The 16,122-nt window shown below is 37.8% G+C and overlaps 1 protein-coding gene across 2 annotated transcripts in view; it reads left to right on the forward strand.

Annotated features, from left to right (window-relative positions):
- Positions 1 to 16,122, forward strand: part of PEX7 (peroxisomal biogenesis factor 7) — a 93,853-nt gene that overhangs the window by 63,386 nt on the left and 14,345 nt on the right. For both annotated transcript variants that reach the window (XM_019028688.3, XM_055391198.2), the window contains exon 9: positions 11,995 to 12,094. In XM_019028688.3, the coding sequence (XP_018884233.1) occupies positions 11,995 to 12,094 (100 nt within the window). The remainder of the gene's footprint in view (positions 1 to 11,994; positions 12,095 to 16,122) is intronic.

A 16,122-nucleotide genomic window follows, 5' to 3' on the forward strand; every position in this document is an offset into this window, starting at 1 on the left:
AAGAGCAAGCAGCCCCATCTAGCCTTTTGTTGCCCTCTGCTCCTTGGAGGTGAAAGAGAAGTACGAATTGGGGATAGGAAGTTATCTAGAATCAGCTCTGTCCTTCCACATCCCTGTTCTTTGGAGATATTTAGAAACGTTCTATAGATTAGACATCTATTATGTAGTGGGGTGAGCATGTAGACCTTTGAGTGAGTCATACTTGAAGTGAAAAGCTGACTCCTCTATTTACTAGTTGTGAAATATGGGAAATGATACTGTGATCTACCTTGCTGGGATGTTCAGAGGATTAAATGAAGTAGTATCTGTAAATACTCTGGCACATAATAAGAGCTCAAAAAAATAGCAGATGTTTTAAATGAGAATACTAGTAGTAATAATGTTTCCCATTTTAAAATGTAAGTACTTTAGGGAGAGTTAGATATTAATCATTCATGCCTTACCTAGCATTACATTAATAACATAATTATATTGCTTACAGCCACTGAGGAGCTTTGTGAATAGGAATTTTCATTGCACTGTGAAGGTGAAGTAGGAGAGTGAACCTAGTGAATATGATGCAGCATGAACCAGGACAATGGTCACCATACGAAGTTGAATATGTCTGGACATTTGATTCAAATCTGTTACCAGAGGGGCTGGGCGCAGTGGCTTATGCTTGTATTCCTAGCACTTTGGGAGGCCAAGGCGGGAAAATTTCTTGAGCCCAGGAATTCGAGACCAGCCTGGACAACATGGTGAGACCCCACCTCTACAAAATTAAAACATTAGCCGGGTATGGTGGCACATACCTGTGATCTCAGCTACTTGGGTGCTGAGGCAGGAGGATCACTTGAGCCCAGGAGATGGAAGCTGCAGTGAGCCGTGTTTGCAACATTGTACTGCCTGGGCAACAGAGTGAGACCCTGTCTTGAAAAAAACAAACAAAAAAAACCTGTTACCAGGTGACCACTTCTATTTCATTTCAAACTATTTAGAAATTTTCCCCTAAATTATTATGTATTACCTACACACATTTGTTGAAAAAATTATTTCATAAGGAGGCAGCATGATGTAATAGAAAAAGAGATACAGCTGAAAATCCTGAATTTGCCATTACTAGCTATATTATAATTTAATTTTATATTACGTAATATATAATTAATGTAATTTAGTTACATTTAATCTCTCATAAAGTGACTTAACCTCCCTGAGCCTTTGTTTCCTCAGTCATAAGATGTACTGCTACGAGATTTAAATATCAATATATGCAAGGCTGTTCCCATAGAGCCTGGCCCATATCTGGCACTCAGAATTTTATTTTTTATTCCCATATATATTCTTCAGACTTTGTACTTGTTGTCATGTCACTGTAAATATGTTCTTATATTTCTGATCAAAGTTGCTGAAAACCAGCAAAATGACAAAGACAAATTATGTTGCCTGCCGTTTATTTTTAAATGGTTCAGCAAAAATATTCCTTCATATGTGTATGTATAGAGAGAGAAAGATAAAACAAATGTGGCAAAATTTTAGCAGTTGGTAAACTAGACAAAGGACATACGGGTGTTCATTTTATTCTTTGAGGTTTACTGTGGGTTGGTAATTTTCAAAATAAAAACATTTGAGAAAAAAGCAAACTGTATTTACTCATGCGAAATAAGACCCTAAAATACCTTCTAGTTAATGTTATTATTTAATGATATTAGTTTAATTGTAGAATAAGATAACTAGCTTTATTATATTGTGTTAAGTGGGAAAATGATCTTTAATTGGATTGTAGTAAACTTAAAATCTTAAAGCAGAGGATGCAGAAATACCTTTTATCTTTGTCACAGATACTCTCATGGGATTTGCCCTTATCTAGTAAGTGTCTTAACTTTGGTGTGGCTGATGGGCTTTTTTGATCCTTATGTTTATTAGCACAGAGATTTCCACAGGCAGATACTTCTCTTTCTTCCCCTTCCCCTTAAAAAAAGGTCAGCCAAAGTAAACAGATAGTATAGTTGAATATGTACTCTGCCTCACAAACCTTTCATTTCAACTTTGCCTAGTCCCCCTTACCAACAAAAAAAGGTCAGTCAGAGTAAACAGATAAGAAATGTGGCTGAATATGAGCTGCCACACAGCTTCAAATGATCATTTTACCTCATCTTTTAAGATAGTTGTTTTTAATTCCTCTACTTTTGTTCATCAAACCATAAGAAATCATGTGGCTAATGATATGATACTGATTGTTAATATTTGCAGGAACTACAGTTAAATTCTTAGGATGATCAGAGATTTTCAAAATGTTCTGTGCCTTCAGATATCTTAGCTAGAAATGTCTTTGTAACCCTATCACCGTTTTTTGCTTTGTGAGATAGGTTCACCACACCTCACCAATAACTTTAGAAAAGCATCTTAATGTAGTCGTCTTTGGTTTCCTTTTAAGAACGGGAATATTTGCATTCCCCGATTTGTGTAATCCTTGCAAGGATATTTTAGTACTGAATTTATTCTGTGTTGATAAAGCACATTGCCTGATGACAGGGTAGGACTTGTCTGTTTTATTGTTTTGTCCTTGGCTCCTGGGATGTGGATATGCTAAGTACATGTTTATAAATATAAGTGAATTTGAATTAAATGAAAAATTGTGATACCCTTTGGTCACTCTGACTGTAGAAGCTCAAACATTTGTATTTTAATGTGGTTTCCACTTTAAATATTTCTGAAGCAGTCATTAATAAAACAATTTAAGGTAGAAAGTCCTGTTGGGATGAGAAATCTTTTCCAAGGAGAAGACTTGCTGTTCAATTGTGGTTAAGTCAGCACTGACTAACTAATAGAATATTACTATTTAGCGCATTTGGAACCATCGCGTTTGTTAACTAAAGTGACAGATAAACATTTTTATTTTTTTCTACAAATCAAGTGTAATATGCAATATACTGACAAATCTCTAAGCTTCATATATCTTTGGGTTAAGATACATATTTATATGTATGAAGCAATAACTCCCAAGTTTGTTGATATATTCATTTTTTAATATGTCCCGAAAGAGTTTTTCCATTTGACTTGTTTAAATTAGAAAATTCTTGTGTTAATTACTGTCATACTGGAAAGATCTTTTCATGAAGTGAAGTATACTTTTGTAAGTTAAGTACCAGATGAAAATGAAAATAATTTCCTATAAAATGAAACAACATACATTAATTGGAAAGAAACTTGTAAGACTTTTGATTTTAAGTAGCTTGCTTTATAACTGCAGAGCTTTTTCAGAATTATTTGTTACTAACATTTTTCTTTAAGAATCAAATCAGATCCATGTCTAATTCATAACTGAATGCAAGCACATGAATAAATAGATAAATCTAAAAGGAACAAGGAATGTTAAGCCTTAGCTTAATGCAGTATAAGTCATTGCTTTGAACTTTGAATTGTGCTGATTAGTTCCAACAGAACATTTATGGACTTTGTAAATTAATTTGCATCATAGTTTTTAAAAAATCCTATTGTGTGGTTTCAATAAGGCAACTGAGTAGATTTTGTTGCATGTATTTGTATTTTTTAAATGTAGATACTTTTTCTCATTTTTCGTAGTAGGAAGTCAAAAGATAATATCTGAAAATGACAAAATAAATGAGCTCCATGAGCATATTCTTTAGAAATATAGAGTAAAATATCAGAAGAAGCAACTAAATGAATTTAGAGTGATTGCCTCTGAGGTAAAAGATTGAGGAAGTACGGCAGGAAGCTGCTGTTTTCTGTTACAAACCTTGTAGAATTAGTTGACTCTAATGTGTGCAATTATAGTTTTTAAGAAAAAGATAATTGAGCAGAAAAACCTGTCTTTCCCTCTCTCCGTTATTTGCACACATAGTAAGCCTATTTACTTAGACCAACTGGGTACTGCCAGTCAGCTGGTAGTAGTTTACACAGTTCCCAGAGAGCATAAGGATGAATAATACACCCTTTGAGGTCTGTCCTGAAACCCTAGTCAAGAGTGTGGCAACACTAAATATTCTAAAATGGAATTCTTAGACATTGGACTTAATGGAATGAACCATGTGGAGATTTAAAAAACCGTAATTATTCATCTGTTTTCATCCTAAATAAAATTCAGCAGAGTCCCTTATCTTTCTCCACTATATTATTTATAGTATGTGTGTCTGTGCCCACATGTGCAAAGCAGAAACCATCCTTAGATAGCTTAAATATAAACAGGGAAATATTTCTCAGACTATGGGGTCCCTCAGAGCCCAAAGGCAGAAGCACGGTGTGCAGTGCGGCCTATGGAAGGCATTGAAACTGTACAGCCGACTTTGTCATTCCTCCTCCTCCTGCAGGCTGATTTTTTTTTCTTTTTTTACCTCAAGCTTTCATGTCCAGTTACAAGAAAAGGAACAGAATTATTTGGTCTGCTCTGTCTCTGTTTTTTTCTCTCTTTGTCGGTGTCTGTCTTCTCCCCCTCCTCACCCCCATCACCGTGTCCACCCTCTGCTGAGGAGAGAGTTGTTAAATAAAGGAGATCATTGTAAGCAGTGCAGACATTCCACTACATGACAGCCTGAGTAGGTTTATTCATAAATGCTTAGCTGCAGAGATGAGGACATTAAGTATTTCATGGTAATGTCGCTAATAAATGACCAAAGCATAGGCAGCTGCTGTAAGCTTAATGATTGTCAACATTTAGGTGTGGGGTGAAGTTCTAAAGCAACCCCATGTGGTCACATTATCCATTGGTGAAATGCTCTTTTGCTCTAGGTGGGTACATTTTGGTGCTACCAGTTAGGCTTCAGATGTACACAGACTATTCTTATCCTTAAGATAGTGATATTATTTCATGAGTAGAGTTCTTCCAGTTTTACTTCTTTTTAGTCAAGTATTTATTTGAAGCTGTATTGCAAAAATTATTTCATCATTCTTTGATTTGTACCAGTAAGCAATACACAAACCGCATAGGAGTTTTGCCTCTTTTCCTTTATCTCCTCTTATTGAGATGTGGCATTCTTCAGAAAGTCATCCAGCATCCTGTGGATCTCTGCCATAAATACTCTCAGAGCAGGCCTTCCATCAGCCTGATGATTTTCTTTAATTTGTCAGAGTACTCTAGGCATTGTGGTATGTGGTTCCCGGGCTTAATGTTTATTGTGATGAAGTAAAGTCTGCTTCTCTAAAATACTGATCTGATTAGAGTTTTCGATGAAATATTGGGATGGACTCATTTTGAGAAGGAAGCTTAAGTCTAGAATTTTATCATATGTAACCTTCAAAGTTTGTAATTGTGGGGTTTCTGGGTATTAGTGATTGAGCATTCCAAGAGACACCTTTGAAAATTGTTCAGTAGTTTTTCACAATTGATCATGTATTCTTCATTTAGCAGGTAGTTAGGGGTTTTTTCTGTTTTAAACTTTATTTTTATTATTATTAATACAGGTTCGAAAACCAAAAAACAGTTTTTAATCCAGTCATGCAAATAAATGAATGTTACCATCAATAAATATTTTTGAGTGAATGAATAGTTTAACTCTATAAAATTGTTCAACAACCTTTTTTTTTTTTTTTTTTTGAGACAGAGTCTCACTCTGTTGCTCAGGCTCACTGCAGATCACGGTTCACTGCAGCCTCTACCTCCTGGGCTCAAGCAATCCTCCTGCCTCAGCCTCCCAAGTAGCTGGGACTGTAGACATCCACCACCATCCATGCCTGGCTAGTTTTTGTATTTTTGGTAGAGACAGGGTTTCATCACGTTGCCCAGGCTGGGCTTGAATTCCTGGCCTTAAGTGATCCACCCGCCTTGCCCTTGCAAAGTGCTACTGGGCCTGACCACTTCTATTTTTTAATCCCTTCCAAAAGTGTTACAGATCGTAAAGTAATAGGCCCATGAGTCCATGTGTTCTATAGGGGGTTCATTGCAAAAGGATGGAAATCTGAGTGGTTATAGAAAGAGAGTTGAGTGATACATAAGTTAGAAAGAGACAGCAGAGTAGACTAGAGGATGCAATAAGTGCATATAAAAAATATTAAAAGAGAGAAAAGAAAATTCCCAAAGTCCTTGCAATGGTAGTTCAGATGTATTCTGGCTCATAATTTCCTTAGGATTTTTATTGTAAGTGGCTGACTAATGGACTCTTGACATGGGCTTTGGCTTATGAAATTCTTTCTGTAGTTTGAAGAGTTTGGGGGATACCTGACTTGCTCCATGCCTATTTGAACTTTCAGGGTGTTAATCAAAACTGCCTGAAGAATTGCAGATCCTGCCCACCTATATTTAAAATTTTCTGGCATGACCTAGGCCTAGAGAAAAAAATGTATGGTGCCATCTTTTTTAGTAGAAAAGGTACTAGACATGATGTCAGGAGAGTCTGTGTTTTGGGGCTGCCATTTATTAGCTCTGTAACCATGGATTACTTAATTTCTTGGATCATATTGTCTTCACCTTTGAAATGAGAATTATACCCATTGTATATTTATTTGCTCATTCATTCATTCATTCATTCATGAGTGCCCATAAATTCTTTGGTTGACCATGTGGCAGACACTTTTATACATGCAAAAGATACAAAGAAGAATAGGACACTGTCCCTGAATTCAAGGAGCTTATTGCCTATTAAAGGAGGATAGATTTGTATTAAGAAATAAATAAATGCATGGAAGTATTATGAGTACTATGAATGAAACAAGAAACATGAGAATCTTTTTTGATGTCTTCTGTTCCATTAATCACCAGGTTGTATTAATTCTTCTGCCTAAATAAATCTCCAATCCATCAACTTTTCTTCATCATCACACTCAGTACCTTAAGTCCAAGCTGCTATTACCTCTTTTTGGACCACTGATCTTCCCATACCCACTCAAGCCCTCAAGTCCATTCTTCTCACTGTGGCCAGAGACACCTTTGAAGGCAAAGCTGACCATAGACCGATGTTAACATTAGGGGAACCTGGCTGTTGAGGTGTATGGGACCCCTCTTTACTATCTTCACAAGTTATCTGTAAATTTAGAACTTTTCTAAATGAAAAATGTTTATTAAAATGTTTTAAAATAAGGCAAACTGACCACACAAATTTAAGTTGCTGCTTAAAATCCTTCAGTGGCTTTTTTTTCTTTTTTTAAAGAGAAAATCCCAAATTCTTCAAATGACCTACAAGACCTGTTTGACCTGGCCCTGCTTACGTCCTGGAACATTCTTCCCTTTCCCTGCGCCAGCCTCATGGGCCCTTCTGGTCACACACTGTCAGGCTCCTTGCAGACAAGCGATAAGCTGCTCTTCTGCTCTCTTTCTGGCTAACTCCTCAGCCTTCAGATTTGCAGCTCAGATGTCACTTCCTCAGGACGTCCTCTTAAGTCATCCTGCATTTTTTGGGGCACTTATCAATTGTCATTACGTTTGTGTTTTGGTGATTTTTAAAAACATGTCAGTTGATCCCACTGAACTATGAGCCGCACAGGAGGGCTGAGGCCATGTCTGTCTTGCATATGGTGCTTAGCACCTACCTGGCACATGGAAGGACTCATCAGTTGTTGAATGAATAACTAAATGATGTGAAAGTAAGTGTTGTGACATTTTTGCTCCTTGCTCTAAAGACTACTGTGCCCAAGCACTGCAAATGGAGAGGAGTATATAGTGAAATTTGCTTAAAATTATAAAAACACAACAAAAATTAATGTACATGTAAGACATTGAAAAATAGCCAGAACATTGTCCCTTTCTCATAGTAAGGAAAGACTTATAAGTAATTCATGACTAACTCGTAAGTTGAATACAGAAAAGGAAAAGAAAGAACTTTAAAAAAATATTTTAAACCTTCTGCTGAATTCATCTGTTGGCTAAATTTCAAAAGTGTTAGTATAGAGATTTCAAATTACATTTAGTTAAAGTAGAAAGTAAGTAATTTCAGCTTAATTGTTGAAATGATTTTGACGTATTTAATACAGACTATGATGAGCCAGGCATAGTGGTACCCACCTGTAGTCCCAGCTATTTGGGAGGGTGGGGTAGGGAGATTGCTTGAGGCCAGGAGTTTGAGGCTGCAGTGCCCTATGATTTTGCTGTCTCCAAAAAAAGTAATAATAGGCCAGGAACGGTGTCTCATGCCTGTAATCCCAGCACTTTGGGAGGCCAAGTTGGGCAGATCACGAGGTCAGGAGTTTGAGACCAGCCTGACCAACATGGTGAAACCCCGTCTCTACTAAAAATACAAAAATTAGCAGGGGATGGTGGCACGTGCCTGTAATCCCAGCACTTTGGGAGGCCGAGGCGGGCAGATCACGAGGTCAGGAGTTCAAGACCAGCCTGACCAACATGGTGAAACCCCATCTCTACTAAAAATACAAAAATTAGCTGAGCGTAGTGGCGTGCGCCTGTAATCCCAGCTACTCAGGAGGCTGAGGCAGGAGAATTGCTTGAACCCAGGAGGCAGAGGTTGCAGTGAGCTGAGATCGCGCCACTGCACTCCAGCCTGGGCGACAGAGTGAGACTCCATCTCAAAAAAAATAAAAGTAATAATAAAATGTTTAAAGAAGAGAGATGTGATACAGTGCTGTATACTTGCATTGTTAAAGAATTGTGGAACCAAAAAGCAAAAAATAACTCAACCAAGACATTATATTATGATATACAATTTAAATGAAAAATGTTCCTACAGTTCTGTAATATTTTTAATCATTGGAGGCTTATCCAGTATATTTACTTCCCATGAGGGAGATTAAGTAGTCAGTGATTTCATCAGCAAAGAGACAAAAAGGCACCAAGTAGTATATATGCTGGATCAAAACAAACATTTCACTTAAGAATAATGTGCCTTATTTGACCACTTAATGATATATTATAGTATGACTTCTTGCAGCAAAAAGGAGCTCATTTTACTTATGAAATAGATGCATGAAGGCCCTTGGATATATAGCACTTATGGGATGTTTGAATCCAGAAGAAGGTTTCAAGGAGAGACCATGCCCACTCCCTTAACTGCAAACTTGAGAAAACTTGGAGAAACACCCACTTTCTCCCTGTTAGCCCCTCCTTTCAACTCACTCTTTCTGGCTGGAACTTCAATAGAGATACATAGAAAAATTCTGGAAGTATACTCGTTAAACTGTTAACAGTGGTTGCTAATTAGAGAGTGAGAATGGGGAAAGAAATACATATATTTCTTTTGTTATTAAAAAGCCATTAGCAATTAAATAATAAATTATAGTATATTGACATACCGTTTAGCATTTGGTTTTCTCAACTTAGTTTGTATAATTTACTGTATTTAACAATATTTTTGATATTTCACTACTGAATATTTTTTTTAATTATGCATATTAATATTGATTGAAAAAATTTTCCTGACTCCTGATCCCCTTGAGGTGAAGAAATCTGAAGCTTAGGTTGTCTCTGTTTAGCAAATCCTCTCAAGGCAAAAGCTGGCTTCATTTTTCCATTTACTGCTCTGGGTTTCAGTCTTGTGTTGGTTTTTACTATAGTGTTCCTCACTAATGCTTTAATGAAGTTTTAAGGTGGTTATTTGTTTTTATGTTTCATCCAGGGTTTTTAGTTGTTTTTAAAATGTTGGTCTAGAAACCAGGTCAGCCATTCTGTTGGAAATGAACCTCTCTTAGTTTATGCACCATAATGTATACACTTGGTATGTTACATAATTTCTACCAGAGCTGTGAAATGGTATAATGAAGTGTCTTTATGCCATTCAGTAGACTAACCCTCCCTTCACCAAAGAGTTTCAGCATGTATTTTCTTTGATGAACTCTTTGCAAGATGCAGATAAATACTGGATAGTTTTTCCCAGGTTAAAATTATGTCTGTGATTCTGTGGTGTAGAACTCTGTGAGGCTTCGACTACCCATTAGCTGTATATTAGAGCAAATTCAGGTGGACTTTTTGAATAGAATCACAGTTCTCCTGAATGTGTGACTTCCCTCATCACACTTTCAGGCTGAAGTTGGCTAGCTGCACACATGTGTCTTTGTGAGGCATCTTAATTGTCATAAGGCCCACCTTATCTTATCTCAATGCAGCTTTGTCCTAAGCTGGCTCAAAACAACAGAAACTGCATTCCAGGAATTTATCAGGAGAGTATAAATAAATTCTCATTGTTTTGTATTATCCTTACGTTCTAAAAGAAACCAATTTTTATGGTTTACATAAAGAATATTTAGCCTATCCATTCTGCTGAAATAAAATCTAAATTTCAAATGAAGTCAGAGAGCTAAATACCCGGCTTACATCAAATTGACTTTCCCTTAGACCCATTCTTTTAAACTGCCCTTTAGGGTGATGCCATTCACTTATAAGCAGCAGCTGGCAAAGCATCTGTATGTTTCCTCACAGATGTTGAGGATGTTCTTATTACATAAACATTGGGTTTCTTGTCACTGAACTCCCAAGGGAGAATTTCCTTCTGAGCTTTCCAGGAGCAGTTTGGTTGTAGACACCATGCATTTGGGTCTTGATTGTCTCCTTTTTTCCTTTGGCTGCTAGAAAGCTTAGCATCTTGAGGTCCTTCCCTGTCAAGGACATAGAACTTCATGGAATGTACCAGTCTCATTGCAGATGCCATCTTACTTTCCTACCCTTAATTTTCCTTTAACTCATTTTTTGCCATATTAAATGCTTATTTTAAAATCATTTTGAGTATTTTTTGGAACATAGTAGCCACATGCAGAATCATTTGATTATTATTTCAGATAATGCAAATCAGTGAATAACAATGTTTTAGAAATGAAATTACAAAATTATATGTTTACTTTTGCTTCTCTCAACATTATCGGGACCCAGAAAATTAGATTTTGATATAATTCACTGTCTCTAGAATTCAAAGAAACAAATATGCAAAGACAGTGGAGACCACTGTTAGGATTTCTGAGAATGCATACAGCTTGTTCCCTCATTTGGTTGAACAGGCAAATTTTCAAAAATAAAATCACTCTTCCCAAATATTTTGTAGATTTTGGTAATCTGATAAATGAGCTATTTACTCATTGTTTCTTTGCTACCCACACAGTGGATTATCCATAGCGACAACCCTTTTCAAAACTTAATAGGGCCAACTCTGTATTTATTAGGGAAATAATACCACCAGGTTAAACAAACTGTGGCTCTTGGTTCTGTGTATTTACTCTCTTTCAAAGGGATCTGTTAAACCTTCAGTGTGCCATGTTGTAGATGATTAGAGAAGCTGAATTAGGATATGACTCTGTGATCCTGAATGTGCCATTTTTATAGTATGTTTAGAATCAAAAAAGATGATGAGCAAATAAAGCATTAGAAATAAAGTACCATGTTATGTATTGAAAACAGGGCCAAATTCTTGTCTGCACAGTACAAATGAGAGCTTGATTATGGTAAATATTACCACTTTCAGTCTATGGAGGTTAAGTAGAATACATAATATTGGCTAAGGAAAATACATTTCTGTTTTTCTTGATTCTAGGAATTATATTGATGTGGAATCTGTAAGAAAGGCTGTGCCTCAAAAAAGAAAAAAGATAGTTTCAGAATTACAGAGATTTTCATAAGAGAACAGATTTTTTTCAAAGAATTCTAATTGCTGTTGAAATTTAAATTAAGCCTAAGATCTTTCATGTCAGTTGTTGAGAAATGAAGTCATATTTAAAATCACAAAATGTTAGAGTTCATTTAATTCAATATCCTTATTTTATAGCCGTGAATGCTTTTAGAAATTGCTACAAAAGCATACTGACTATCATCTCAATGTCCTTGTGCAATATAAAAACATTTTTTAAATTAAAGCTTGTTAAGCTTCTGTCCTAAAAGGTATACTAATGGGAGTAGAATAATCTTTTATAGGATAGATTGATGTAGGGTTTTTTTTTTATATATAATAGGATGGAGTACTTTTTTTTCTTATTGGATTTTTTATGTAGGGCTTAATAGTGGGGTTCTGTATTTATGAATTGGTTGAGCCTGTTTGGATAAAATCTTTGCTATGTCAAATATCTATTTTTTCTTAATATAAGTTTTTTGGTAGTTTTAGCATTTAAATTATTCCCTTTTATTTATCTTCACAGATTCTGGAACTTTTCAAAGCCTGACTCTCTTCTTGAAACAGTGGAGCATCATACAGAGTTTACTTGTGGTTTAGACTTCAGTCTTCAGAGCCCCACTCAGGTAACGGATACAATCTCATGATATTCTCTTCTGCCCAAGTTCACAGCCAACTCTGTGTGGCATGCATTGCTTTTATGAATAAAATTGTTGCCATTTTAGCTATATAAGCTGGAGCGTTTGAGCATTAAACTACTAGAGAATAAGAGGTATCAAGAAAGTTGACATACCTTTCTCCTCTTGAAAGACTGATTTCCCTGAGAGAAAAAGGAACCTTCCTAGGAGGTATTATCCTAACATTTTAAAGGCTTTCTCTAGGCCTCTCCCAACAGGAAAGTGACAAGAGAAAGATGGAATACGGCAGGATTGTTGCCACGGGTTGGCAGGAGTCAGGAGCATGTGGTCCTGACTCAGCTGTCCCATTAGGCAGTTAAGACCATGGGCAGGCAGGTCACTACCCTTTCAGGACTGTCGCCCTTGTCTTCACACCACGTGTCGAATGGGAGGCTTCTAATGGAGAACAAGTAAAGGAGAATGTCTGCTATTTAAGTTAATAAACAATATATGTCTCCCTTTTTGTTCTCTTGAGGACTTGAGAGTAGACACTTTGGACTTTAAATATCCCTCAGGTTTTTTTTTAAAAAAAGCGTTTTCATTTTAGAAATTGTAAAGTCAATCAGAAACACTACAATATGTTGAGTGATAAGGCCCTTTAAATACAGAGTGTGTGAAAGAACCAGCATATCAATGAAACACAAAATAATATGTGGAAATTGTAGGGCATGACTGTGAAATTGTGCTTTTATGATAACTCTCATAAGTTAAGCAAAAAGAAAATCCCACTTCACATTAATGTGTTCTGAAATTTAAATAAATATGTAAGTGTTTTTTTTTTCTTTTCTTTTTTTTTTTTTTGAGACAGAGTTTCACACTGTCACCCAGGCTGGAGTGCAGTGGTGCAATCTTGGCTCACTGCAACCTCCACCTCCCAGGTTCACACAATTCTCCCACCTCAGCCTCCCAAGTATCCGGGATTACAGGCATGCAACACCACACCCAATTAATTTTTTTTTTTTTTTTTTTGACAGAGTTTTTGCTCTGTTGCCCAGGCTGGAGTGCAGTGGCGCAATCTCGGCTCACTGCAACCTTCGCCACCCGGATTCAAGTGATTCTCCTGCCTCAGCCTCCTGAGTAGCTGGGATTACAGGCACATGCCACCATGCCTGGCTTACTTTTTGTATTTTTAGTAGAGATGGGGTTTCACCATGTTGACTAGGCTGGTCTCAAACTGCTAACCTCAAGTGATCCACCTGCTTTGGCCTCCCAAAGTGCTGGGATTACAGACATGAACCACCGTGCCTGGCCTAATCTTTATATTTTTAGTAGAGATGGGGTTTCACCATGTTAGCCAGGCTGGTCTCGAACTCCTGACCTCAAGTGATCCACCCTCCTCGGCCTCCCAAAGTGCTGGGATTACAGGCATGAGCTCTCAGCCTATGAGTTTTTCATTTTAGGAATTAAAGATTCTGAGTTTAAACGATTCTCATTTGGTATTAGAATGTTCCCATTAACATTAGAAATAATCATTTAAAATGACTTAATAGGATATAAGAAGAGAAAAAACTGAAATAGTGATGAGTGAAATGGCATTTTTTCAGCATAAATATAATGTGTTTCAAATGAACTAGTTCCTTTTCTGATACATTTACTATAGATGGATTTTAATAAAATAATTGTACCTGTTTTCTGTTTTAGTCTTAGAAAGTTGCAATGTACATACTGAAACATGGCACCCCAAACAAAGGATCCTAAGTAAATATTCATTAAATCCTCATCCTTATGTATTTCTATTACCTGTCCTCTGTGAGCCCAGACTAGAACCTGTGGCAGCAGCTGCAGCGCCTCCATTTCCTCAGCTGTGGCGCTTCCTCGCCCAGGTCTGAAGAATACCAGATGTTTTCTAAATCCTCCATACATAGTAGGCCTACCTTATTAAAAGCAACTTTGTGATGAGAGGACTTAATCAGAGGACATACATCCCTAAGTAGTAGATTTTATTCAAATTAAGATGGTGATCTCAACCAGTATTTTAAACACAAACATTTGAGTTGTGTATATTATTAATTTATATATTTTTCAAAGGATAATTTGTATTATTTTAATTATTTTTATGTACAGAAAACTCAACCGTGTACATTTAATCCAGTTTAGTGGCAGGTTCTTTAGCCTTTGCCTTTTCCAGCTTGGCAGTGTGAGCCACAGACTTGGGACCAAGGACATTGCCCCCCCAGTGACAGCAGATCTCATCATGTCTGTCATTATAATTGGTCCTGATAGCTTCCACCATCTTAGCCAAAGCCCTTTTGTCTTCCGAGTTAATCTGTGTGAAGGTGATGGTGGTGTGGGTCATCCTGTGAACCAGTCTTGCCTTTCCCTTGACAGCGCAGTCAGGGACCCCCATTTCATGAGACAGGGCAGGCAGGAAGACAACCAGCTTGATGGGATCCACGTCATGTGCAGTCACCGCCAGCTGAGCCTTCTTCTTCTCCACCAAGGTGGTGACGGTGTTAACCCCAGCTTGAAGGACAGGTGGTCTCTTAGTGGGGACATCCCCTTTGCTAACAGCTTTCTTCTCAGCCTGGGTCAAGTCTCTGCCTCTTCTCTTTCTTTGTCTCTGGTCTGTATTATGGGCCAGCTTATGTAGTTGAGTAGCTGTTTGGTGGTCCCAGGGCCTGGGTGAACTGGTTCATCACAGGAGGCACTTTTAGGCTCTTGTAGAGGGTAACTCTTTGCTGCTGCAGCCTGACATAGCGGGGCCATTTCACAAAGTGGGTGAGGTCCCTTTTGGGCTGGATGTCCTGTCCAGTGCCAGAATTCTTAGGCCTTTACTCAACAGGGGATTCACCACTTTCTTGGCCTGTTGCTTCAAGACAGCAGGGGCTGGGGCCACCGTCTTGCCCTTGGTCTTCTTTCGGCATCTTGGGCGGCTATAGGAGAGAGATAATTTGTATTTTTACAAGTCACATCAAACTCTTTTCTAGGGGAGATATGAATCAAGTTCTACATGTATCTCCATATTTTTCCTCTCACTTTTGTCAGTTATCTATTACTGTGTAACGAACAACTCCCAGGACTTAGTGGCCTAAAACAACAATTTTATTTGCCCACAATTCTGTGAGTCAGCAATTTGGACCAGACTCACCCTAGCAGTTCTTCTTTTGGTCTTTCCTGTGGCCACCCATGTGGTTCCAGCCATCTGGTGGCTTAACTAGGGCTGGGTGGTCCTATTAGGCCTCGTTCAATGTGTCTGGTGGGTAGTGCTGGTTGTCTTCCAGGCCGTTTGTCTCTAGGTGTGTCCAGGTCTCTGCACTTAACAGTTGTGTGTTTCCAAGAGGGCAAGAGCAAAAGCTGCAAGTCATCTTGAGAACTGGACTTGGAAGCCACACAGCATTCCTTCTGTTGCAAAGCAAGTTGCAAGGCCAGCCCAGATTCAAAGAGTGGGAAATAGACTCTACCGTTTGATGGGAGGACCTGTGAAGAATTCATAGTCACTTAAAATCTGCCACACTAACCTGTGTTGGTATAGTAGGAGGTTTAAGTTTTATTTTTGTTTGTTTGTTTTGAGACGGAATGTTGCTCTTGTTGCCCAGGCTGGAGTGCAATGGCGTGATCTCGGCTCACTGCAGCCTCCGTCTTCTGGGTTCAAGCAATTCTCCTGCCTCAGCCTCCTGAGTAGCTGGGATTACAGGCATGTGCCACCACGCCCAGCTAATTTTGTATTTTTAGTAGAGATGGGGTTTCTCTATGTTGGCCAGGCTGGTCGCAAACTCCCGACCTCAGGTGATCCGCCCACCTCAGCCTCCCAAAGTGCTGAGATTACAGGTGTGAGCCACTGTGCCCAGCCAAGTTATTTGTAACATACTATATTTATCCTTTAGTCTCATAATGTGTCAGATTTACAGATTGTAAATTAATTTAATTTTACTCTTTGATCATTTTTTATTCCCTTAGAAAGTATCTTTCTCTCACCTCTTAGTGTCTTTCCATCTGCTTTCATATACCTATTGTCTTTTGTGATCTTAGCAGCTGTA

This window comes from Gorilla gorilla, chromosome 5 (assembly GCF_029281585.2).
Source record: "Gorilla gorilla gorilla isolate KB3781 chromosome 5, NHGRI_mGorGor1-v2.1_pri, whole genome shotgun sequence".
Lineage (NCBI taxonomy): Eukaryota > Metazoa > Chordata > Mammalia > Primates > Hominidae > Gorilla > Gorilla gorilla.